The 25138-nt window shown below is 46.2% G+C and overlaps 1 protein-coding gene across 1 annotated transcript in view; it reads left to right on the top strand.

The window, feature by feature from the left end:
• Positions 1-21680, top strand: part of rapgef5a (Rap guanine nucleotide exchange factor (GEF) 5a) — a 73900-nt gene extending 52220 nt beyond the window's left edge. The window contains exons 12-26 of the mRNA XM_088928912.1: positions 3331-3409; positions 4889-5033; positions 5342-5439; positions 7292-7322; positions 8249-8327; positions 10208-10357; positions 10789-10886; positions 12140-12262; positions 13025-13203; positions 15030-15120; positions 15236-15286; positions 15546-15633; positions 16183-16247; positions 16763-16817; positions 18841-21680. Coding sequence (XP_088785038.1) covers positions 3331-3409; positions 4889-5033; positions 5342-5439; positions 7292-7322; positions 8249-8327; positions 10208-10357; positions 10789-10886; positions 12140-12262; positions 13025-13203; positions 15030-15120; positions 15236-15286; positions 15546-15633; positions 16183-16247; positions 16763-16817; positions 18841-18959 — 1451 coding nt within the window. The 3' untranslated portion in view covers positions 18960-21680. The remainder of the gene's footprint in view (positions 1-3330; positions 3410-4888; positions 5034-5341; positions 5440-7291; positions 7323-8248; positions 8328-10207; positions 10358-10788; positions 10887-12139; positions 12263-13024; positions 13204-15029; positions 15121-15235; positions 15287-15545; positions 15634-16182; positions 16248-16762; positions 16818-18840) is intronic.
• Positions 21681-25138: the final 3458 nt, after the last annotated feature.

Below are 25138 nucleotides of genomic sequence, written 5' to 3'. Positions count from 1 at the left end.
GTGTTGCTTCCGCTTCACTGTATCTGCACACACGAGAGTTTGATCGATCCTGTTGGTTAACAGGCCTCAGTATTGAGGGCAGGGTGAGACGTGTCAATTCATTGTGAGGACTCTTGCAAAGTTCATATGTTCATATTCACTCTGATTTAGCAGATTGTTCTGAGCTCGTCCTGCTTCCAGGAAACTGGATTTGGAAAACTTTTTAAAAAAAGACAGTGTATAAAGATTGTTTTTGGCTCAGTAGCTTCAATGCTGTAGGTAAGCTCTGAAAGTACTCTATCACATTTCTGAATCGCTCAAAGCGTTTTGGCTTGCGGGTCTGTCTCTGTGTAGCGAGCGTCCAAGCGCTGTGTGTGAACCAGGCCTGGCCCGGGCTGTGACTGGGGTGACAGGACAGAAGCCAGTCACCTCGCCCAGCTGCCGGACCCCTTTTAACACACATTGTGGTGCTCTGTGTCCTCATTAGTTGTTTTTTCCCAGTTTAGAAAGAACAGCTTTAGCAGCCTTAAATATACGCCTTCTCAAACACTATTTCTGATCATAGAGTAATAATTAATTAAAAGGAATATCAATTTTTAAATCTCAATTTTCCCCAGCATCAATAATTCACACTAAGAACTGCATGCTGTCTGGTGCCATCTTGCCTGAGATGGAGGAGATGCCACAGCTGCAGGAGGGAGGCTGGCTTTCTCCTGTCTGTCTTCCTCCTCAGCTTGTCAGTAAGCTGTGCAGCAGAGGATAAGCCAAAGGTCTCTGTGCAATGGTGACAAGTCTGCATTGTATCGCAGCATTAAGCTTCTTTTCTTTTCTGTTGAACCTTTGAAAATAGCAGAAGAATATTGCAGTGCTACTCAGGAGGACAGGCTGCCCTGACCAGTCCATTAAAATAAAGGCAGTGAAGATGTTAGCACAGAGCCAGCAGTGCTTGTCAGTAAAGCAACTTCCTCTCACTTCGGAGTTACATTATCACATATTAAATTACAACTGAAGTGCAGCATGCTTTCTGATAAGATAAGAAGATAAGATCACTTTATTAGCCATATACAATTTCTTTCATTAGGAATTTGTCTTTTCGCATACCCCAGTTTGCTCTACATGAGACACACAGGCACACAGACGGGGAGAGAGAAGCTGGTATTCCTCTTGTCCCGTTTCCTGTTTGTGGTTTTATTGTCTGTGCTCAGTCGGCACAGAAGCAGTTTTTCACTGACGTGCTGTATTCTGCCTTCACACTGATTGAAAACAAATAAGAACCACAATGAAAACCCTACAAAGTTGTGTGCAATTGCTGATGTCGACTGAGCTGTTCAAATTAGACTTTTATTTGTAAAACGCATAGAGATCTGCATTATGCTCTCTGTTTGTTCTAAACTTTGTCAAGAAAAATCTAAGAGATCTATTTGTACAGTAAGTACTGTATAGTATGAGTGCAATTTTGTATCCAAAAGCTAGCAATTTATCTGTTGATATGAAGTGTGCAATGGCTTTCACACAGTATAATTTCTCTCTCCAGAAAACAAGCTGAAGCAATGAGCTTTGGTTACAATAGCTGAATTAAAACACTGTATGTTTGGCCACATGCTGTATTTGGCATCTTCTGTCTTAGCAATGACTTTATTCAGAGATATTATTCAGGAAAACATTGTGAGTGAATCTCTGGAGTCTGCAGCAGCTTTCCATGCGGTACTGTGTAATAGCGGGTTGCTATGACACAGAACCAGAACACAACTAGCTGTTACAAGTTTCATACTGCCCCAGCCTGGAACTGATCCTGAACACTCTGGTGCAACTCCGGCTTCAGTGTCACTGCTCCGCCAGTCAATTTAGGCAGTGAATTCCTTTATGTCCGAAGATTGGGAAGAAATCTATCTGTATCCACATCCCGATGGGGTGACGTCACCTCCTGTGACGGGCACAGCGCTCTGGAAAACAATGTTTCCCATATAAAGATCCTGGAAAGTTGTGCTGCAGGCCACTTGGCGTAACGAAGTAAGCAGCTGGACGTTTGTGTTACCGTGTAAGAAGGAAAAACACATTTAGCAAACAGCTAAACACATATCAAATGTCCACTGTAACGATGGGAATGAGATTTCACTGCAGAATTCAGGGCGGGTGGTACAGAGCAGATGCAGTATACGCTGGGAGACTACTATAGATGGCCTTATCCATAGTCCTTCTGTCTGCACTGCAGCATATGAAATCGCTATTATTTTATAGATACAAAAGGGTGGTGAGGCTATTCATTTTAAAGTCACTATCCGAACAGCAAATTAAAAATGAATGAACACCATTATAATAATGTGAAAAGACTGAATGAGAAATCTGGAATGGTACAGGGTTAGGATGAGATCACATTCTGTGAAGTGGCTTTTGGCATTTAAAGCCTTACAGGATTCAGCAGTACAATTGGTAGTTGCAACTACGTAGCCATAAAGCTTCATTTAAAGTTAAAGACTTAATACTCAAGAATCAAGAGAGTGATAATATTTATTATTAGGTTTGTGTAGTGTGCACTTTAACAGCCTTTCTCAGAATCTTAAGAGCAAGATCTTTTATAGTGCCATATTTGAGAAAACTAATCTTAATATCTATGAGTTAATATTGTTACATATTGTTACAATGGGGGGGTTATGAAACTGTTGAAAATCAGGAATTGACCGATACAATACATTTGTATTGTAATGTTATGTACTGTCACACGGCTTTGTTAAATGCCTTGGGGCAACCTTGTTGTGAAATGCGTTACAGTATGTAAAAATACATTGAAATTGAACTGAAATTTAGTCAATCAGTGAAATAATTATTCATAACCTCCAACTTGTATGCGATTTCTAACCATATACCCCAGCGGCTGGTATAACTAGAGACGCGTGAATTCTTTATCCTCTGGCACAGCTTTGTGGAGAGGAGTAATAATCCAGGCACACTTGGTTAAACAAATATTTATTACAATGACAGTATGGGATGAATTACAGTATGGAATTAAAAATTGTTTTACAAAACAAGTGACTAAGCATATTCTTTGTTTTGTTTTGTTATTGTTTTAGGATTTTTTCTTGTTTCCTGGACAGGTGTGGTGGTGTTTGCTTTTCTTGAGAGTTTTAAAAACATGACCTTGCTAGTGAAATCCACCTCGGAACGACGAGGGAAGGAGGAAAGTGAAAATCACTCCAGGCCCTCAAATAACCTGCCTGTAGTGCGGCAGTGAGCAGCTGGCAGATCTGTGTGCAGGCACTGAGGCCCTGAACCGAAGAATCAAGTTCTTTCTCCTCTGTCGGATATTTGTCGTTTGTATTCTTAATGTGATTCCCATCCTGCTCTTATTTTCAGAAACCCTTCTAGACGACTTCCTGCTGACCTACCTGGTCTTCATGTCGACGAGTGACCTGTGTCAGGCGCTGCTGGGACAATATCCTTCACAAGGACCGCGTAGCAGGAGCACGAAGGGCTGTACAGCAGGGCCAGCAACAGCGGGGATCGAGGGGAAGTTTTCCTAGTGCAGAAATTGTGGGAGGGGAAATGAATGTAGTACAATTAGGTTGTACTAATTGTGCCCTTAATGTGGAACAGGAACACGTTAGTTATTTTAAGATGAATTTGCTTGGGGGGGGGGGCGTTCAGTGACCCTGAGTGCTTACTCTTGTGGTTCAGGAGCTGACTGTACTGTAATTCTGTGTGGCCTTCGGCTTCTGGAGGCAGAAAGCAGTGATGCTGCAGAAGGGAGGGGCTGGTCCCGGGTGTGTCTGCGTTAGAGAGGCAGGGGGCGGCTGCCAAGGCCGGAAGCCCCTTCTTCAACAGGGGGCGCTACAGGGCCTGCAGGCATTGCCCCTGTGGAGAGGAAGGAGCTTTCTGAGTGGGGAAACGATTTGATAAATATACAGCATGTGGAAATAACTGCCTGTAGCGAAGCTTCTCCTGCAAAGTGTAATTAGTCATTCTCTACTTACCTCGTTTCTTCACCAACGCGGTCTTCCTCAAGCTCTGTGGAGTCCCCTGGAGAGTCAAGATTTGTGCAGAAAATGAAAAGGATATTTACAATTCATATGTCCTCAGAGCTGGCAGTTGCACTGAGTGTAAAGCATTATGTGTGTGTGTGTTCAGCTGTAAACATGAATGTTGGCCAAACGTATCTTAACTGCTTCAGTAACGGCTCCAGTCTTGCCCCATATCTACCACGTGCTGGGAAGATTGTGTGATAAATAACACAGAAAGCATTAGTACATTTAGACCTTGTTTGAGATACTGGAAATATATGTATTTTTATGTACTGGTAGTATACAGAGCAGTGCATATAGTAAACATATTTAGCTGTTAACACACATAGCAGGGTTTATTGTAAATGTCTCTGTGTTGCATTTAAGGCAATATCATTGTCCATCTTTAGCACAGCATGATTTTAAGTGTATTCATTCCAAGACGCTATCTCATCAAGTGTCAGCAGCTTCCTCACCTCATTGTGAAAATGATCAATAATATATAACATGTTAGCCAGCTCTGCTTAGGGTTCCTGAAAGGCGATTGGTCCTCTTCTGGGTCCTGAGAGGCGATTGGTCCTCTTCTGGATCCTGAGAGGTGATTGGTCCTCTTTGTGGTAATGAAAGGTGATTGGTCCTCTTCTGGGTCCTGAGAGGCGATTGGTCCTCTTCTGGGTCCTGAGAGGCGATTGGTCTGTTTTGGGGCCCTGACAGGTGACAGGCCTGCTTTGGCTGTGCGCTGCAGCAGAAATGAAGAGGCTGTGGCCCGTTTCTCCCCCTCTTCTATTGCCTGTAGTTTGTAGTCTGTCCCTGAATGTTTCTGCAGATGCTGGATTAGTCTCCTCACTATCCCGTCGTCTTCGCAAATAAACTGCCGGACATCCTGCACAGAGTTTTCCTTAATTTGATCTTACCTATTGCTCAAAAAGGTACAGGAGCAAAGAGGAAAGCCAAGAGGCTCTGTTCAGGAAGCGAAAAGTGCTGCACCTGGTGTCGCAGTGGACTGCCCTGTACCGAGACTTCCTGCGAGAAGAAGAGCACGTCAAGCTCTTTATGAAGGTATTGGTCACATGCCAGGTTTTAAGCCATAGTAAATGAAACGCGCTTAGCTTTTCTTCATCCTGGTTTTTATAAGACAAGGTGCTTTTTCCAGTTCTCAGATCTGAAGCCACCAGACGCAGTGTGCGCAGTGGTTTGGGTGGAGACGCAGTCAGGCAGTGTACCTCTTCACCCGTGCAGGCGAAATGTGATCACCTGTGCGGTGACAGCAGAGACGTGGCAAAGCACTCACACATTTCGACACCCTTGTGAGGTAGATCATCATCAGCATCATCATGTCTGTAACTAACACCTTCATCTTCCTGCAGACCTTGTATCGGTATGTGCTGGATGACCTTTATGAATACCCAACGCTTGAAAAGGATTTGAAGGAATTTCAGAAGCTTCTGCGAATGCACCGCAGACAGTGAGTGGCCTGTCTTTTCCTCTCTCTTTTTATTTGCAGTCTGGCGAGAAAAATGAAAGTTAAGTGTTGTCTTTTATCCTGATATTAAAATTGTTACTTTGCTTTCCTAAGTCCTCTAATCTTTAGGAGCAGACTAAATGGGATAATAAACATTTGCTGTTTATTGTTGACCTTTTTGTGAAGATCTGTGTGCCCAAGCGTGAGCTTGAAGTTTTATAAATGACACAAATCACTTTTCATTCAAATCCCGCACAGGACCCCTTCAAATTTTAAACAGCTGAAAGTCTGTTCTTTTTCAATCCTGACTCATTCCTATATTCTTGTGCTGTCTCTTATTAACAATAAATGAATAAATGTTTCCATGCATGCCTACAAAACAGTCAGACGATGTAAGTAGTGTATCTTCCTCCGAGAAGTGACGTGATTATCAGTGGCAGTAGCAGGGGGCTGAAACAGGCGGTCTCGAAGGCTCGAAGGTCACTCGGCTGTTTTCCCCCTGTGAATGCGAGGAGCCCTGGGCGCCGATTGAAAAGGCCACGCTGTGAAAGAAACGCATTGTAGTCTGCTCTCCTCCACCGTGCCGCCAGGGCGGGTATCGGAGACGGCGGGCTGCTGAGCTCGCAGCTGCTGCCTTGTCCGCTGTGTCGAGCGTAGACCGGACACGCAGGCAGCGTCGCGGCCGGCTCCGAGGGCCCTCTGTTAGAAGATAAGGGAAAGCGTCGGACACGATGCCTACGGGCACGGCCAGCTGTGCCGCGTGAAACGGGCCGAGCTGCGTGTCCTCCGGGCTGCCGGGAGGGGTGGAGTCTCGGCTCAGCTCCTCGCCCGTCGGCCTGGCTGTCCAGGCGGTCTTGTAAGTCGGGTCTGGACACTGGTCTCACGCTGGCCTTTGCCTGCTGTGGTGGCCCTGAGGGACTGGCCGGCCTGCGGAAGGCTATCAGGAGTGACCTCCCCGGTCTTAGTTGACGTTTTTGCCATTCTCGTCTTGTTTTCTTGTTTTTGCTGCTGCGCTGCTTCGACGTATGATCTGTGCCCCTTGCGTGCCAGGCTCAGACTGCAGTGAAGGGGAGACCATTTAAAAAAAATGACATCCCTGCACTGAATATTTTGAAGGCTTTTTTTCTTACTATTCATATCGGAATGAACCCTGCCTCCCTGCCTAAAATGGCGTGCCATTTAAAGGTCACCTAAAGCTCGCCTCCGTGATTCGGCTCATCTTCAAACAGACCTGAGAGCATCGGTGATTAACCAAGAGACCCCCGTAGATGCTTAGAGACTAATTGCATGGAAACGGACTGGAATCCGAGGAAATTTAAAATGGGAAAAACAACATGGGTGAAGCAGGAGGGGCCAACCTAATAATGACAGCAGCCTGCACAGCTTTATCATTTGTCCTTCCTGCTGGTTTGGGCAGAGGAGTCTAGAATCGTTCTGTTTGTTGTGCTCTGTTGGATGTACATATTATGTCCGTGTGTAGGTGTAGATTCTGTTGCAAATCGTCATTGTCATTGAACATCAAGTGCACGGTAAATAAGGAAATTAGGGAAGTAAGGGAAATAAGACCTTAAACCGTATATGGAAATAGTATTAATTGTTGATATTTACTTTGGCACCTGATTAAAGTATACCTTTAAACATCTGAATTAGCATCATTAAACTGTGTGTGATGGAAAAAACTCCCCAGAAGTTTTAGCTGTAGCTTCCACTTTTTTGTATCCTGTTGGTGCACCTTGGGGGGGAAAAAAAATCTTTTCAAGTAAAAATGTCATGTTAGTGAAAAAAAAAAATCAAACTCTTTTTATCTCATGTCAAGTGTGTTTTATGTGACGGTTCTGTTGTCTTCTCTCCTCAGCACTGTCGATGAGTACTCCCCCCACAGAAAGGTGAGCTCAGAGTCCGAGTCCTCTCTGCCTGCGAGCCTTGACCGTCTCCTCTCGGGAGCCTCATCTGCTCCGTTGAAATGAGGGAGTGGTTTCAGTGCCTTTGAAATGACGCTGAGCGTGTGGGTGGAGTGGTGTGCGTGTGGGGACGTTTACATCGATGCTTAACGCGTGTCAAACACCAGCCCAACCTGAGCGAAGGGTGGAGGTCGCACTGGAAACCGCTGGCCAATGGAAATAACTTCAGGCCACAGCTGAGCGCTGATACTCGCATCAGATCTCCTCGTGCTTCAGCTCCTGCTCTTTGTTTTGCTGCTGAAATTCCTAGGACAGGCTTTTACAACACAGGTACAGGTACATACCTGCTGAACACGGAGCCAGCAGCTTAGAAAGCTGCAGTGGACCTGGTGTCTGCTCTCCCTTCATCAGAGTCTCCCTCCTCCTTTGCCACAGACGCCTGCCTGCAAGCAGTGGGTCTGTAGCTGGTTGGGGCGAGGTTTCGATCAGGCCCAGTGTTAGACAGCTAACGTAGGCAGGGCTCGGTGCGCTGAGGGAGGCCTCTCTGAACTCTCCACACTGGAAAGCCCTGCTTTCCTTGGGGGCCTGGGCCTGGACCTTTGGTGTGGTAGAGATATCCACTGTGTGGGGAGGGCGCTGTGTGTGCTGGGGGCCCATGAGTGTCCGGGTTCGATTCCTGGCAGGGGCAGGGAGAGTCTTGCTAACAAAGGGTCACTGCAGTCACCAGCTGCGAACCGCCACTCCTCGCTGTAGTGAGGCTGGTCTGTGGCAGCCAGCCCTGCAGAAACACACTATTGTCAGCTCGTTTCCTGGGCAAGGTGTGTCTGGATTGTGGGACAGAAATGTTAGTGTGATGTAATCAGTGTTAAAAATCCATGCTTAATGAATTTTCCTTCCCTCCCTTTATTCAGAATAAAGCCCTCTTCCACCAATTCAGTCTTAAGGAAAACTGGCTCCAGCCCAGAGGGCCACACAGTGAGGCAAAGGAAGGTAAGCAGTGAAATGAGGGGATTTCTGTAACGCTCACTGTTTTAGAAAAATATCTATTGAGGGAAGATCTGCATGCATATCTTATTAGAAAGGTCGTCCTGCCATTGTGTTTATGCTCAGAAAACAATGTACGGGATACGTGTGATACAGATGACATACAGTAAATGTCATGGACTCATGGCTGAGGTCCAGAGCAGCTGGAGGGTAGCTGGCTGGCAGTGTATGAATCTAAACAGATCTGGAATCCATTGTGTAAGCTGCCACACATATTCACGCACCGTATGGTCCAAGGAAGAGAAGCCATTGTACGATAATGACTGTTAAATGATTATAATCCCCATGGTGGTCCTTACAGGCTTTCGCAGTGCAAAGTGCAGGGTGTGCAGCGTCTGTGTGCGTGGTTTTCACTGCCTGTCTCCCACAGAGTGGACTGTCTCTGGGTGTCAGGCAATGGGAGACTGTTTACAGTGTCATAGGCGAGCTTCTGGTTAAATACATTGTGTTGTTCATGAATGCACAGGTATCCTCAGTTATACAGAGGTAATTTAAAAGGTGATTGATTTTCCATTTAGAGGTGTAGGAAAGGTCGGGGGTTGTGAGCCCAACGAGCTGGTTTTGTCTGGCTCTGAGAGGCGTGATGCAGCTGTGTGAAAACTGGCTTTCTCTTCGCTGAGGTCAGGAAGTGAGCCGTAAAGGGTTCGGTGGGGATAAGGGGAGGACCGGTGGTTCGAGCTGGAAATCGCAACTGGAAGTACTGGAAGGTACAGCGATGGTGCCTGGAGCTCAGCAGCTCTGAGGCAGGTGGGAGGTTTCAGAGGAGGAGTAAGATTGTTCTGTCCCAATTCGATAGGAGGGAGCCGGCTTGCTGCGTCTGACCTCTGAGATTGTTACTTAGCCTATGTTTTGCTGTATTTTAAAGAATTCAAAAGTATTTGTCGCCTTGCTTTAAGAGTTGAAGAGGTCCTAACGTGACCCAGGTGGGGAGGTGCAAAAAAATGAAGGACGAGGTGGTGGGGCGATGGGCTTGTGAATCCCACACTGGGCGCAGCACGCAGGGTGGCCAGGTCCTTCAGCTGACTGAGCGTGTGAGCAGGTCCAGGAGGGGCTGCAGTCTCCCTGACCGCTGTTAGAATCGATAGCGCTGTGAACGGAGGGCATCTTCAGTCATGTACTTAGGGCATCGGTCTTCCACCTGCGTACCCTTGCTAAAATATTGATAGAGGCCTCTGTTTCATCAAGATTAACTGCTGTAATGCCTTACATACTGGGGCATCTTCTGAGGTGCTAAATAGGCTTCATTATGCATCAACACAACTAATGTGTAGGTAATTAAATGGAGTGGATTTTAAGATTCTCTTGCTCGAGAACAGTATTAGGCACTGAATGGTCTGTATTCTGGATGTAGTGCCTGAGGTCTGCTGTTATGGGTCTTCTCTCCCTGAAGACCTGCCTCCACACAGTGGGCACTGGAGCCTCTCCTGTGCAGAACCGTGTCCGTGGAGCTCAGTATTTTAGTAGTTATATAATACCGAGGTCCTTCCTCTTTCTAACAATAGCACAGCTTGTGTACGTTTCGTACTGTTCGTGCAGAACAGGTTTCCCCAGAGTTCAGTTTCCAAGAACAAGCCGGCTCTGGTGTTTTAGTCCCGAATGGACACTCGTGGGGTGTCATCTGCTGCAGCTCAGGCAGCACACTTGCTGTAGACAGGAGGTCTCCCAGGAGGTGGCTGATCTGATAAGCCTGTGTTCTGGTGGAAGATGAGGTTGTGGCTGGAGGCGGGCGGCGCTACTAACTCAGCGAGCCCGTCTCCCACAGGCTCACTGCTGCCGTGGCAATCCCACACTGACTGGAACCTGTCGCCTTTGCCCCCCTTGGCCAGTGTTCTGCCGCGTGTACGTGACGACAGACTCGTACGTGAGTGTGAAGGCCAAGGCGCCCGTCTCGGCCCAGGAGCTGCTCAGGGCTGTGGCTGAGAAGATGGAACAGACGGAGGAAGACATGGTGTTAATGGTGGTGACCTTCACTGGAGGTAACTCCCCTCCCCTGCTCTCCACCGGAGACGAGGGAGAGACTTGCCAAGCAGGGCAGAGCCTTACTGCAGCTCGGCAGGAGGGCACATCCACCCCAGCTGGTGTGCGCAAGGCAGATGTGCCATTTCAATGATTGAGGTCCAGCAAGTTCGTTTATAGCAATCTTTATAAAGTTTGATGCATTGGAAATGTTCCCTGATTGCAGATCTTAGAACATATAGGCACCATGAAAAATGAAATGAAATCAATTTAAGCTTCTAAGAACAAAGAAATTGTTCCAGTTGGATGCAGTCCAGACTCAACCAGTTTCTTTTCCCCGGTGTCTGGACCATGCAAAGCAGAACAGAGGGCTGAAGGAAATCTTGTGTGAAAGACACTGTTTGACCTATCTTGGTGTCACCCTCCTGTCTCTGTTCTTCTCTCCCTGCAGAAAAGCACATCCTCCAGCTGCACGACAGCGTGTATTCGGAATCGCTGCCAGAATCTGGGCGTCTTGTTGTTTGTAGAAAAGACCTAAGTGATATAATGGTGAGAGCAGTGTTTTTGCTATTCGTGTTAAAAAATTAAAACCATATAATTAAAAGGTAAGAACAGAATGATGTATAAGGTGCAGAGTCTGGTATTTCAGAGTTTCAGAGCTACAAAACGTTTTTAATGTTTGCAACTTTATCTTTGGGACCTGCTTCTTCAGGTTCGGAAACTGTCGACCATTGTTCATTTACACCCCTCACGTTCGGAATGAACGAATCCTGATCTTATTAACCCCATCACGGGTATCGCTGTGACCTTTGGACCAGCATGGGAAGGGAGATCGAGCACTGTGCAAGCTTTCCTCCAGAACAGGCCGTTAGGCATTTCTCAAGGGCAGCGAGTCCAGCAGAGCCTGCCAGTGGGGCACTGCGGGCTCCCAGGAGCCCAGCTGTGTGAGAGCTGTGAAGGCCCACTCCACAGCCGCCTTGCTGCTGCTGCTGCTGCTTGGCTGATTTCCTGCTGCGGACCTGTGCTGGTGGCTGCTGGGCTGGAGGCCTCTCCCTGCACTCTGAACAAGCATGTGTACTGACGGAGACAACTATTTGATATGTAGTGCCTGGAGCTGTCGGCAGAGTCACTGACTTCCTTCTGCGACACAGCCATTGTAGTGTTGTCCTGTACATCAGGACAGCAGCCCATGACAGTCCTCAGTGATTCATGACAGTGGTGGCTGTACAACGCTAAATCCCCATATCCATCCATATCTTCATCTTTTTATAAATGCAGGGGTCCATTCTGTTGGTTTTCAGTAACTAACTGATTTAAGGCTCTCATTCAGTCATGTCTTGAACAAGGCCAGGGCATTAGCTTCGACGGCATAGCTCAGTAGTTTGTTCCAAAGTCCCACAACCAATAAGTTCCTCCTGCTTTCAGTTTTAAACACACTTCCCATTAGCTTCCACTTGTGTCCTCTGGTTCGTGTTTCAGTGTTGATTCTGAAGAAGTCCGTTGGGCTGGCTGAACCAGAGTGTTTTATTCACAAAGGGAGACAGCAGGAATGTTGCCTCTATCAGCAGGTTAGCACTGGAGAGATGTTGCCAGACTATATAAGTTGGTTGATTCACCAATGGTAGGAGAAATGCACTCCATTGTAATTTTTGCGTCAAAATGCAAAAAAAAGATGTTAAATTAATCGTACTAATTTAACAAAAACACAATCGTTTCTGTGATCAGCACTCAGTAATTTGAGGGCCTGGTTGTGAAATTCAAAGAGCAATCAGGTCACATGAATGTCGCGCCTCTTGTTTCAGAATCCGTTCTCAGACAACGCAGAGGTGCAGCACAGGGCTGTCCGAATGCTGGGGATGAACACCTGGGATGTAGCTGTCGCCCTGACAAACTTTGACTGGAGCCTCTTCAACTCTGTACATGAGGTGAGTTCTGGGAGCTGAGCTGTGTGGAAAACGGGGGGCTTTAAAAGCTGCTTGTGAAAGAGACCCCCTTTTGCGGTGAACAGCGCCGAAGAGAAACATCACTGTGACTCGGATCTGATTGTTCAGATCGTAGGTTAGAATCAGATTTAGGACCTGATCTCTCTGGGGGGTTTGGAGGACTGTCTGTATGGTGAATGACATCACTGGCCTTCAGTACTCTGCACTGTGTTGTTTTAAGAGGCCACTCCCCTGAATGAAAAACCAGCCGTTGTCTAGTAAGGGTGTTGAATGTCATGACACTGTAGCTTGAGCACCACGGGTCCAGGTTCAGAGTGGTTCTAAGGCCTGAATACCCTGCACATTGTGCCCTAACCGGCATGCTCACTCCCTTTAAACGCACAGTGCTGCAGAATAAAAAAAAATGCTGTCTAAGGCAGGATGGGCCTGGTCCCCAGTTCAACGTGAACTGCTGACACAGTACTTTCAAGAGATGTCAGTGGACTCAAGGACTTGTGTACTGTCACCTTTTTCCTGACCCAGTTCACCTGGAGTCTTTTCTACTGTTCCAAGAAGAACTTTGTTCCTGAAAAACTGCTATTAAATATGTGCGGCTTATTAAATAGCATTAATAAACCCATTGCCTGATTGACACAGTGATCTTTTACTGTTGGCCTCTGTCTGTTGGGATTGAATGAGTAGAGATGGGGACGCTTTGACAATCCTGTGTGTTTCTGAATGTCTCTGCTTGTTTCTTGTCCTCAGCAAGAGCTGATTCACTACACCTTCGGCCAGCAGGGCGGCAGCAGGGGCGCGGTGGGGCTGGAGCTCCTGCTGCAGCGATGTGACGAGGTGCAGATGTGGGTGATGACCGAGATCCTGCTGTGCACTCAGCTCTGCAAGCGCGTGCAGCTGGTCAAGAAGTTCATCAAGATCGCGGCTCAGTAAGCTGCGTTTCCCTTTCCTTTCTGCCCTCTTGTTCTTTTCTTGTGTTGCTCCGCATCCAACTGGTCAAGTGCAGAACAATAATAGTAACTCCTCACACTTCTATAGCGCTTTTCTGGACGCTCCACTCAAAGCACTTTACAGGTCATGGGGATCCCCTCTACCACCAGTGTGCAGCCCCACCTGGATGATGCACCAGTACTCTCCCCAGACACCAGCTCTCAGTGGGGAGGAGAGCAGTGATGAAGCCAGTTCAGAGAAGGGGATTATTAGGAGGCCATGATTGGTAAAGGCCAGGGGGAAATTAGTCCAGGACACCGGGGTAACACCCCTACTCTTTTCGAGAAACACCCTGGGAATTTTAATGACCACAGAGAGTCAGGACCTCGGTTTTACGTCTCATCCGAAGGACGGTGCCTTTTTACAGTATAGTGTTCCCGTCACTATACTGGGGCATTAGGACCCACATAGACCACAGGGTGAGCGCCCCCTGCTGGCCCCACTAACACCTCTTCCAGCAGCAGCCTTAGTTTTTCCCAGGAGTCTCCCTTCCAGGTACTGGCCAGGCTCACACCTGCTGAGCTCCAGTGGGCTGCCAGTGGTGAACTGCAGGGTGATATGGCTACTGGCAAAATGTCCATCGACACTGCTGAAGTATTTTAAATATTTTATCTCTCATCCTGTTCTTTACATACCAGCCCCCTCTAGAGATTTGACCTGGATTCTCAGAACGCTCAAAGCTCTCTCTGCTGGCTTTCTAGAGAGTGTAACAGGAATGAGCGATATTGCAGTCTGCAGCTGCATGGAGCTCCAGGCGAGACGCCACCCCGTATCACATCCCGGTTACTGTAACCTCTCAATCCCTCCCTGCTCCCTGGCGCTGTGGCGTCGCACAGAGCCCTCGTCAGCCGCAGAGCTGGCTGCTCTGAGTGCATGGATACCAGCAGCCGCCACGTGCTCAACACCGTCACGTTGCTGCTCTTTCCAATCATGCAGTTCAGATGAGAGCCTCCACTCCATCACTCACGCCAGCGCCTCAGGGCTGCACACAGACACGGAGACAGGCTGTGTTTCAGGGCCAGATTAGATCAAAGCAGATGTCTCACACCTGCTTGACAGAGATGGCACAGGTACAAAAAAAGTATTACAAATGTAGAAATAATATAAGAATGTAAGCATTTTATTTTTGTTTACGTGACGACAGCCCAGGTTTCAGATACTTAACTGGATCTGTTGGTGCAATGCAAAAAAATTCCCTTCTTCCCCCCCAGACTTTTGGCGTGGCCCTTCAGTGTGCGAGTGTGCGTGCTGTTTTAGGGCTTCACCGTGCGATGTCCAAGACAGTGCTTCGCTCTCCTTCTGGCTAGATCGAATCAAGCCAGTTCTGCATTTGTAAAATCATTGTGGTTACCGACAGAATGTCTTTGCGTAGTTACAGATACACAAGTATAAACAGTGTCCTTCATTTGGGCACGAGTTACAGTATGTTGGAACCAAAGGAATCCCTTGCAGCTTAATTCTTTATTAATGTAAACCAAATTTGTTTATTCATTAAAATGTTCTTGTATTTAGACCTAGGGGCCATGGTTTAAATACCACTTAAAATGACACTGTGATCTCTCTTTTGCAAGAGTAACAGTGAAATTCCAAGCTAGAGAGAGGCGAGAGGAGGAGTATAAGGCTGAAAATGAACTACTGTAGGAGCAGAGTTTGATCACTGGTCTTCCTGCAGGCCCCAGCTACAGCAGCGTGCTCGAGAATCAGTTTCTGCTTGCGTGCCTGCTGTGTCGGCTCTCCCTGAATCTGCTTCTCTTTCCCCTTGCAGCTGCAGGGCTCAGAGAAACCTTAACTCCTTCTTTGCCATCATCATGGGGCTCAACACAGCAGCAGTCAGCCGGCTGAGCCACACCTGGGAGGTCAGTGACAGTGGTCCTGTCTGCCCCTGTGTGAGCGGGAGCAGTCTCTTTCCCTGGCCCACTGGCTGCCACAGACATAGTCCGCGCCACTTATTTGCATCTCTTTTCCTTTCAGAAAGTACCGGGGAAGTTCAGAAAGCTATTTTCAGAACTCGAACTGCTAACAGTAAGTCATTTTCATGTTGTATTTCGCCACAGAAAGGCGGTGGGGCAGGGAGCCAGACATTGTGAGCACTTTCAACAGCTGAATGCCTTTTAATCAATTAGATTCTTGTGCTGTTGACGTGTCATGCAGGAAGTTTTGAATCATGACAGCTGAGGCCACTGAAAAGTTAATACTGTTGCTATATAAACATGTAAAATTGTTTTGCTGAAGCAAAGGTGTGCTTTTCCTCAGGGACTAATGACATGACATGTCTTTGCAGGACCCCTCCTTAAACCACAAGGCCTACAGGGATGCTTTCAAGAAGATGAAACCTCCAAAAATCCCTTTCATGCCTCTTCTTCTGAAAGGTAACCTGTTGAGACTATTTATGCCTTGTAGCTTCAGAAATCTGTCATGCTTGCCTGTTCCTGATGCATTATCAGTACATCAGAAAGGTGACATTTCTAACTGACATTTCTAAGTAAACAGAATTATCAGGTGAAATATCAGATTTAGCATCTTTACATTCTGTTTGTGAAACATATTGTAACGCAACGGGGGCTCGGGTGGGCACCCTTGCCGCATTAGGTCGGCCCCCCACCGTCGGGGGCTCGAACCCGGGACTCCCGCGTCACTCAGCAGCGACCCAGCCCGGTGAGCCAAAGAGAGATCTCTCCACAGCCCAGTAGCTGTAGTCCTGCTATCACTGGGAAGGGCGGTGACGTCACCTGCTCTGGTAAGCCGGCTCTTACACAGTACCTGTCGGCCGTAAGCGTTACAATATTATAAAACTGCAGATAATCTGGGAAAATCTCATTCCAATAGCTGCACAATCTTACTGAATCTTTTCTCCAGCAGAGTTAGGCTGTGTGTAGCAGAAAGTAACGTACTTACCCTTTGTCTTTCGTGCCTCTTAGATATCACATTCATCCATGAAGGAAATAAAACCTTCCTAGACAACCTTGTCAACTTTGAAAAGCTGGTAAGTTAAAACAAGCAAGAGATACAAGCAGACTTTTCCGTGGATGTTTTGAGAAAACACCTGTAGGAATATAGAAGAATGTGCCAGTCATACCACTTCCAGCTCTAGGGGCAGCTCGAGGAAGATCGCCAAATTACGAGCTTTGAAAGAATAAACTCTTAACACCTTCTTAATCATGCTGTGTGCTCCAGTGATGTTAAATGCCATCCTGGAGTAACAGGACTGATTTTATCAGAAGTGATCTAGGTCAGATAATTATTTTAGAAGCTATATCTGAGCCACATTTCTCTGAATATTTAATCTCCCTACAAGATTCCTCACGTCGGTTTGCCTCTTCATGTTTGATCTTGGCTTGGCTTACTGTGGAAGGTGTGGTGCTCGTGTGCAGGTTGGTGATAGGTGCTGTCTAGGTATCAAGTCAATGACTTATTTGCCTCTAGAACTGCTGGCCTGTACTGTGGTGTTGTGTGCTGTGGGCTGTGTGTCTTAACTGTCCTTTTCATTTATTCACACAGCACATGATTGCAGACACTGTCCGGCTCGTAAGGCACTGTCAGACCGATCAGTTGGGTAGGTATTCCTCTGCTTTTTTAACACCACAACCTAAAGATATTCTTTTCTCTAGACTTTCTTTAGCAGAGCCTTTACCCCACTGCTCCTACTGTATTTAGTACCTCCATCTACTGTCTCCTCTTACTGTGTATTCTCATCGTGCAGATCTTTTGTATTTTTTATTGTTGTTGTCATTCTGTAAAGCGCTTTGAGAAGCCACCTTTAAAGGCGCTTTATAAAATGTTTTTTTTTTATTATTATTATATTTAAGCACCCTGTACTGTAGGTGGTTAAAAAGATCACTTATTGTCGAAGAACGGAGCTGTGGATGGTTCAGCTGTTTTTCCACAAGAGGTGTCAGAGGTTTCACTCTGTTTCCTTTGGCCATGTATGTGCTGATGAATACAGTAAACTTCATGAACACAAGACAGGTTACAAATGACATTGAGCCCATCCAGCCAGTTCAGTGATTAGTAGCTGGTTAATCCATGGATCTTAAGCCAGGCTGTTGACTTTAACAACATGGGCTGTTTTCATGAGGAACATGGGACGTTTCCCGTCTCCCAGGTTAAATGACTTTCTTCGGAATCTCATTATCTCATCTCTTGCTGTGTTACAGACCTGTGCAGGTATCGCCCCCGCAGTTCTGAGCTGGTACTATTAGTATTAATTACCACTCAAATGTAAATATCCTATGTAATTCAGATCTAAAATCAAAGTATTTTTTATGGACAAAATGTGTGGGGTAATCAAATTCTTTGTTTTCCAAAGATGACCATAAATTATAAGAGACAAAAATATTATTGCATACAGATGTACAAAACAATAGGTTAATATCTACTTTCAGAAGTAAAGGTAATAATCCAACACTTATAATTAAGGTGATTAAAAATAGCCCTTCCTCTAAACAGAGGTTTAATGATAATGTGCCTTTACAGTAAATACTATGAGGCGTGCAGCATTGTTGCAGTTCTGCAAGGGTAGCTGAGGTCTGTCTGGTAGATTGAACGAGGTCACACGACTTGCCTCTCTAGTCAGTTAAGACCCATGGGCTGCAGTCTTCCGGTCCTGAGGGTGACAGCACATCACTGGAGTGCGCTGGAGAGGAGACCGGCCTCTTCTCTGGTTAATAATGCCGTTTCTCGCTGCAGGCCGCTGTATCCCTCCGTGTCCCAGAATTCAATAGCGGAGTACAGCTGGTATCTGAGATCTTTGAAGTTAAACTGACACCTTTCCTAGTTTTGTGTTTGTGTGTTTGCCTGCTGCTGCTACCGACCCTTGAACTGGGAGATGTTGGGCAGAGGCTGGGAAGCAGCTGTGGAAAATCTCCAAAGTGTATTTCTGTCCTCAGAAATACCAGGGAGCTTTTTAATGTAAGCATGTTAACAGCAGGAGATAATTAAAGTAATTGAACAGACCCGTAATGTTGAGAGACAAAATGGGTTTTAGAGGGAATACAGACAAATGAATGCGTGCTTTCTTAAGTAGTTTGTTTGAAGTCCTGTGTAGAGCATCACAAATAGGAACAGTCAGTGAATAATCCCCCCAACACACACAAACCTCTGTTCTGCTGTTCATCAAAAGAAAGAAAAAAGACCTTTTTATGGAGACCGCATGTGTTATCTGCATAAGAAGATGGTTTTTGGTTTCAGAGCAAGAGAATCAGATCTATTTGTAGCTTGTGCCCTCTTGTGGCCAAATTGTGTCACAGCATTGGATGCTACCCTGGCGTTCATTCAGCTCAGGCTTTCACTTGAGTGTAAAACCTGCCCTTTTCCAGCGCTCACAGGTGAACTGCATGCATGTGTTTGGGGCAAAGGCGTTCTCTTTGAGTCTCCACTAATAAAAATGCAATGCCACAGATTTGTGTTGGATGAGTTTCGGAATGAGTGATAGTATTAGCCGGCTCTTGAAGAGAGAAGACTCGTTTTGCTTAATAATTATTCCAGACACTGTCTTACTGCTCTGAGGGGGCGAAGGGTAACTGCAGTAAGCTAGGGGTTTTATGCCAAATAGCCAGCGTGTTCCTGTCCCATCCTAGGGAGCGAGGGCGCCCAGAAGGACAGCCAGGAAGTGAGGAGCTACGTCCACCACCTGCACATCATCGACAATCAGCAGACGCTCTTCGAGCTCTCCCACCGGCTGGAGCCGCGCGTGTAGCCAGCGCCCGCAGGAGCCGCCTGCAAGCGAGCAGCACTCTGAGGGCGCCTGGGGGGGCCGGGGGGCCGCGCCCGCCTGCGCGACAGCACCGGGGCAGGAGCGCCGGGCTCCTCGGAGACGCGCAGGACAGCGCCGAGCTTGTCTCCTCGCCGAGCCGGAGCGCGGCGGCGCCGCAAATCGCCAAAGGACACCGACCGGATCACCGGGGCGAGGGTTAGAGCCGGACATCAGCTCGCCGTGCAGCCGCGGACGTGAGCAAGCACGGAGAACGGGCTTTTAACCCAGACTCGCAGTTCACAATGCACTTCTCCGGGAAGGTTTCACATCGAGTTATGTGAAGAACATTATGGTTTAAAACTCTTGACATTTCACCACAGAGCGAGGTAATGCGAATATGCGCATTTACAGAGGTTTTACTGTAATATACAGTTATTTGCAATTGTATAAAGCTGAACTTTGACACAAGTTTCTGAAGAAACGGAGCACTGTTACTCAAGACAACAGTAAATTGGCACATCTTACATGCACATGGGTTTATACGCTTAGCTGCTGAATCAAGGAGGGATCATGGTTGCAAATTTCTCTACAGTTTGGTTGTGTTAAATTCACAGTTGTTAGTTCTTCTAATATGTAACAATGTGAAAAGATTTTTTCTAAGAAGCCAGTATTAAACATTAGTTTGTTTTGCTTTTCTACGTTGCAGTACGTAAAGACAGAAAATTGCCAGTCTCCCTTTGTGTGGGTCTGTACAGTATGTAGATCACCCTGAACACACGGGGTGTCAGGACTAGCAGAGTAGTCCAGACCAGGCCCGTCTCCGCTCCGCGCACTGTCTTGCATGTTCGTGCATGGCCAAGTCTCAAACTGACGCCTTTGTGATGGGTTTCCTGGCGTTTCTTACTACGCTGTGATGTCGGTCACTCACAAGTGGGCCAAGGCTTAATTAAAAGTGTTGTGAACTGTTATAATATGCCACTAGCAACGGCAAAAGGAAAACTTTGTTAGAAAATATGCAGTTTATGTCTTTTTTAAAAAACACTTGACTCTCGCTCCTTCTTCATGTGTTCTGTCTGCTGTTTAAAGATTTTGCTTGCAGCTGAGTGCTTCAGGAAATGAAACATTAATCAGTCTTTACTGCTTTCACTTTTAATATAAAATTGAGGAAGGTGGGAACATCCTGCCTCCCTTTCTTTCTCAGGAAATGCTTATTGGATATACAAACCTTTTTTGCTATGCTGTACCCTGGTCAAAATCTTCCTGACAAATATCTGGGGCTGTCAGAGCACTGGAAGTTCCTCCAGTTCCTAAAATGATACCTTGTCTAATTTTAGTTTCCTTCCCTGTGATGGCAGAATAGTTTGTCCGTGCCAAGACATGAGACGAGCAAACAGCAGGGGTGTGGAAAGTGATTTGCAGATTCTAGTGCTGAAATGTGACAGAATGGAGCTGTGACTGAGGTGTTAGACCTCCTCGTGCACCCCATTGCCCTCGAGCACGTGGTGCTGGAGCAGGGCTCTCCCTCTCTGCAGGCCCGGTTACCATCTTCATCCTTCCAGAGTACAGAACTGCACGTGGACAATCGGACAGCTGCACTGAGACACCAGCCTGTTTTGGGATTATTTTATTATTGACTATTTTGGGAAGTTTATGAGACGATAGGTCTCTCTATTATTAACATTGATCAGGATGAAAGCAATATCAGAACCTTATTTATTTGATTTAATGTAAAACATTTTACAGTATTCATTGCCTGTTGAAGTCAGCTTTGTTGAAGTGGAATTTATTTAATCTGCTTTATCGTATTATCTAGTGTCATCAGAAACTAATGAACAGGTAAGCTGTTGCTGATAGATTCTCTAGCAATACCTCTTCAGAACTGACTCTGGCTACTCTAGAGACTGTTTTAACACAAGAAACAAAAGAAAACACATGTATGTAAGTGCAGTCGGTATTATTCCACACTTCAATTTCAACTGGAACATGGATTGAAGGTGTATCCTCACGATATTAATCCTTCTCTGAATCAAAATGTTTTATTGTGAATTTCTTCTTGTCCTCTGATACATTTCTTTTACAATATTTCAATATGCCGGAGCCATAAAAGCACTAATGTTTCATCTGTTTAGCAGTAAAGTATTTAATGGACTTTCATAATAACATCCTGAAATCTTTAATTTATAAAAGCGCTTTGTTCACGCAGCTACAGTGTAGAATTTCTGTAATATGTTGTGAATAGTGAAAGACTGGGCATTAAAACTATTTATTAATGGAGATATTATTGGAGTTATTTATTTGTGAGTTTCTGGATGACAGTGATGTCAGATTTTGTTCTTTAAATCTGATGGAAGTAGAAACTTGTGTTCTGAAAAGTACCTATGACACAATAATTACAGGGCTTTTTTGTATAAGAACCAGTTTGGTGACGCTGTGGCGTCTGCACCCACAGATTGGGAAGTGTGTTAACTGTGCAGTACCGAGCTGGTCTGTGTGAAATGGCTTGGCCGTGGACTGACCATCGGATTCTTTGTAATAATCCTCTAACTGTAAATATGGCTATGATGTGAATTGTTATTATTCTAATTTATATTTAACAAACACAAGCAATACATTTATGGTGTCAGTGTCCCTCTTCCTCACACAACCCTTTTTTTAATTCGATGAATTTTCAAGCTAATGTAAAACTGAATGAAAGGAATAAAATGTGTTTTTATGTTACATTAATAACATTACTTCTGGTCTTTTCTTTGATCAGTGTTCGTTGATTGCTTTTATTGAATAGAAAGGGATACGCGCAGTAAAATCCTTAGAGTCTGGCTCACCTGTGAACAGGGTATTGCTATAAATAATTTTATCACAGGTCCGGAGGTAAATCACAGGCATTTAGGCGCATGATCATTGACACGCCAGTTCAGTCTTTTATTAATCTACACTTCCAGGTGCCTTTGCATTAAGGCACATTACATGAGCCTGAGTTATATGCGGTCCTATTAGAGTAGGAGAGAGTACCTGTTAGCAGGTCAGTCCAGCTCTAGTGACAGGTGGCAGATGGCGACATCAGTGCTGCTGGATCATCACAGATGCCCCCCTGGAATTATGGGACCCCTCAGTCAGCAGCAGCCACAGCATCCACTGTGCAGGAGAATTGGCCAGCAGCTCACAAGGTTCTGGTGCCCTGAATTGCATGGTAAACTTAGAAAGGGTTTACAAGCTGCTGACCACTGCATGTAAACCCCTGAGGCTGTCTGAAGTGACGGATAAGCCAGGTCTGCTGTTGCCTTCATCGATACACCAGCTCTGCATTGCTACGGGCAGCACTGACTTCTGACAGAGCTGTGGCCTCACGCCCCCTGACAGCAGAGACCAGGTCTGGTGCTGCCGGGGAGTTCTGTGTTCTCCAGGTTCAAAGGGAGGGGGTTGCATCCCTTGAAACATTACTCGAGACATCATGGACTGTACGTCGGCCTGACCAGACCATGTGATTGAGAAAGGCAGCAAGAATTGTATTTTTACGCATACTGAATTCCTGAAAGTCCCATTCCTAAATTCTTCAATTCCATTCAACTCATTGGACCAGAGCTCATGCTGGTTTCCATGGTGCTAAGAGCTGGGAGGACTTGTGAGTACTGGGGTAAAGCACTTCACTCAAGGAACAGCAGCAGGGACCTGAACTCCCAGCCCTCCAGTCCTGAGGCCACTGACTTACCTACTATGCCAGACAGCACCCATATGGACATGTATCAGATGCATTTGAATTGAAGTTATTCTTGTATATTCATATTGTCTTCTGTGTAATTATAAGAAAAAGCACAGGAAAAGCCAGCATAATGTATGTGCACCTGAATAAGGACTATTAATGGAAATGAAGGTCCATTGTTAATTATACTCCCCTGGGTACTTCCTGCTGATAACCTTTGAGAATTAAGTTTGAGTAAAAAGTGCGAAACAGCCAGAAGCATGAAGAATGCACCTGAGAACATGCATGGGTGTCAAGTACAAGTCTGCGCACACCCAGATCCGCTCACATTCGAAGTGTCCTGGTGCGGGAAAGGTCAGCGTTCAGTGGGGGGTGATGTCAGCTTCTGGCACTAATGAGTCCTGTTACACAGGGATCAAGAGATTCCACAAGGGCACTCAAGAAAACGCCTGAAGGAGCTCTCAGATTATTGAGCTGCAAAGAGCAGGGTTGCCAGCACAGGCTCCTCTCTTCGGCTCGGTTGTTTCACATGGTCACATTACATGGCAGGATGTGAATTGTGTCTGTAAGACGATAGTGACACCAAGAGGCCATGGCGAGAATGGCAACTAGCTCTGGTCTTGCATTGCTGAACGTGCCTATATACTGTACTGGAGCAAGTAATATGTTTATTTCCTGCTGAAAATAGAAGACGGAAAACAACATTTCGGCTGTGGAGCCTTCTTCACTTGTAACTATGGGTGTTTACACCCGAAGAAGACTCCACAGCCGAAACGTGTTTTCTCTCTTCTCTTTCCAGCTGGGAATAAACCTATTACTTGTTCCTGTGCAGCCTATGCATGCTGACGCTGCTAACCACCTATATACTGTACTGCTTACTCCTTTAGTCTAAGTATATAAACGTAGATGTGTACTTGGATACGCTGTATGGTTTATGTACTGTGACGATGAGTGTCTGCCACAGGGTTACAGTGCTGTCCCTGGCATTCTAAAGCTCTGGTAATAAATACACCAGAGGTATTGCTGTGAAAAGGAGATAATGTGGATGCTACCAAAAGGGTAATTGTTTTAAAAGAAGATATGTCTACAACAGTGTAACACACTGATCAGGGGCAGGTTTTTCATTTTCTTCCATCTGCTTACACTTAGTCCATTTCATAAGAAGATAAATTACAAACAAGAGGTGGCTATTTGCCCCCATCTGACTCTTTTGGTTACTAGTGGTTACTAGTGGTTCATTGATCCATGGATCTTATCTACCTGTTTCAATGGATATAGTGGTTTATTGAAAAATGTCTTTTTCAAATCAATGTTGACTATCTTACTGTAAGCTGCAGGCATAAATATAATTGTGTTTGACCTTTACTGTCTTCTCTATAACTTAAAATGTAATCGAGGCCCTACTGATCAGTCACTTATTACATGGTACGGTTTTATCTATTTTTCTGTGGGTGGTTATTTAATTCAAACATAAAGGGTAGCGATGAAGCGGTGGCACAGTGGTTAGCATTGCTGTCTCACAGCACTGGGGTTCCAGGTTCAATTCCAGACCCGGAGTGCTATCTGTGTGGAGTTTATATGTTCTCTCCATGTCTGCATGGGTTTCTTCCAAAGACGCACTGGTAGGTTAACTGGCTTCCGTGAAATTCTGCCCTGCGGTGGGTGACTGTCTGCCCTGCGATTGACTGATCCTGCCCTGTGCCCACTGCTTGCCTGGTTAGGCTCTGGCGCCGCCGTGCCTCTGTTAGAAGATGTTAGAAGGCCCTTCAACCAGTCAAGCATGTTTGGGTTCTGGTAGCCAAATGTTCAGATGTTCAAATACTCTATTTCAAAATAGAGGGGACTCGGGAATACACGCTGAACGGAAACTGATTGTATACATGCCCTTGCGTCTCTTCTTCTTTAACGGGAAAGTCTCAAGAACAGCCTGCCAGCAGTGTCGCGGCTGTCGGAGAGTACGAACCGGGGAATGGCAGGAGAGCGTAAAAGACCCTATGCGCATCACGATCGCTAACCCCTCCTCATAAGGGCGCTCCAGCCCTTCCTTGTTCCCTCCCATTGTCTGCACCTGTTCCCTATTCCCGCTCCCCCTTAAAAGCCAGACGCGGACCTCACTCCTGGTTCCTCATTGATTTCCGCATCGTGAGAGCCCCGGGGTCCTGCTGCGTCTGGCTCCGTTATGGTTTTAACTTTCTGGTCCTGATCCCCTGCCCCGCCGGTCCCGACCCGGCTCATGGTTTTAACCCCTGGATGGATTTCCTGGCTTTGGACTCTTCTCTCCCGTTTGGATTCCCCGGATGGCTTTGTTTGTCCGCCCGGACTCTCTTCCCCAGGACACCAGCTCACCTCGGACACGCCCCCCTGTATCCTGACCCTTTCCTGCATGACTTTCTCCCTCGTGTATCTTCACTATTCTGGATCGCGTCGTCCGCATAGGGCCCGGAAGGAACTGCTACGTGACAATGCGTAGCGGCGAGACGGGGGT

This window comes from Atractosteus spatula, chromosome 12 (genome assembly GCF_055471065.1).
Source record: "Atractosteus spatula isolate fAtrSpa1 chromosome 12, fAtrSpa1.hap1, whole genome shotgun sequence".
Classification (NCBI taxonomy): domain Eukaryota; kingdom Metazoa; phylum Chordata; class Actinopteri; order Semionotiformes; family Lepisosteidae; genus Atractosteus; species Atractosteus spatula.
The sequence above is the reverse complement of the archived record's forward strand: the minus strand, read 5'-3'. Positions and strand labels throughout refer to the sequence as shown.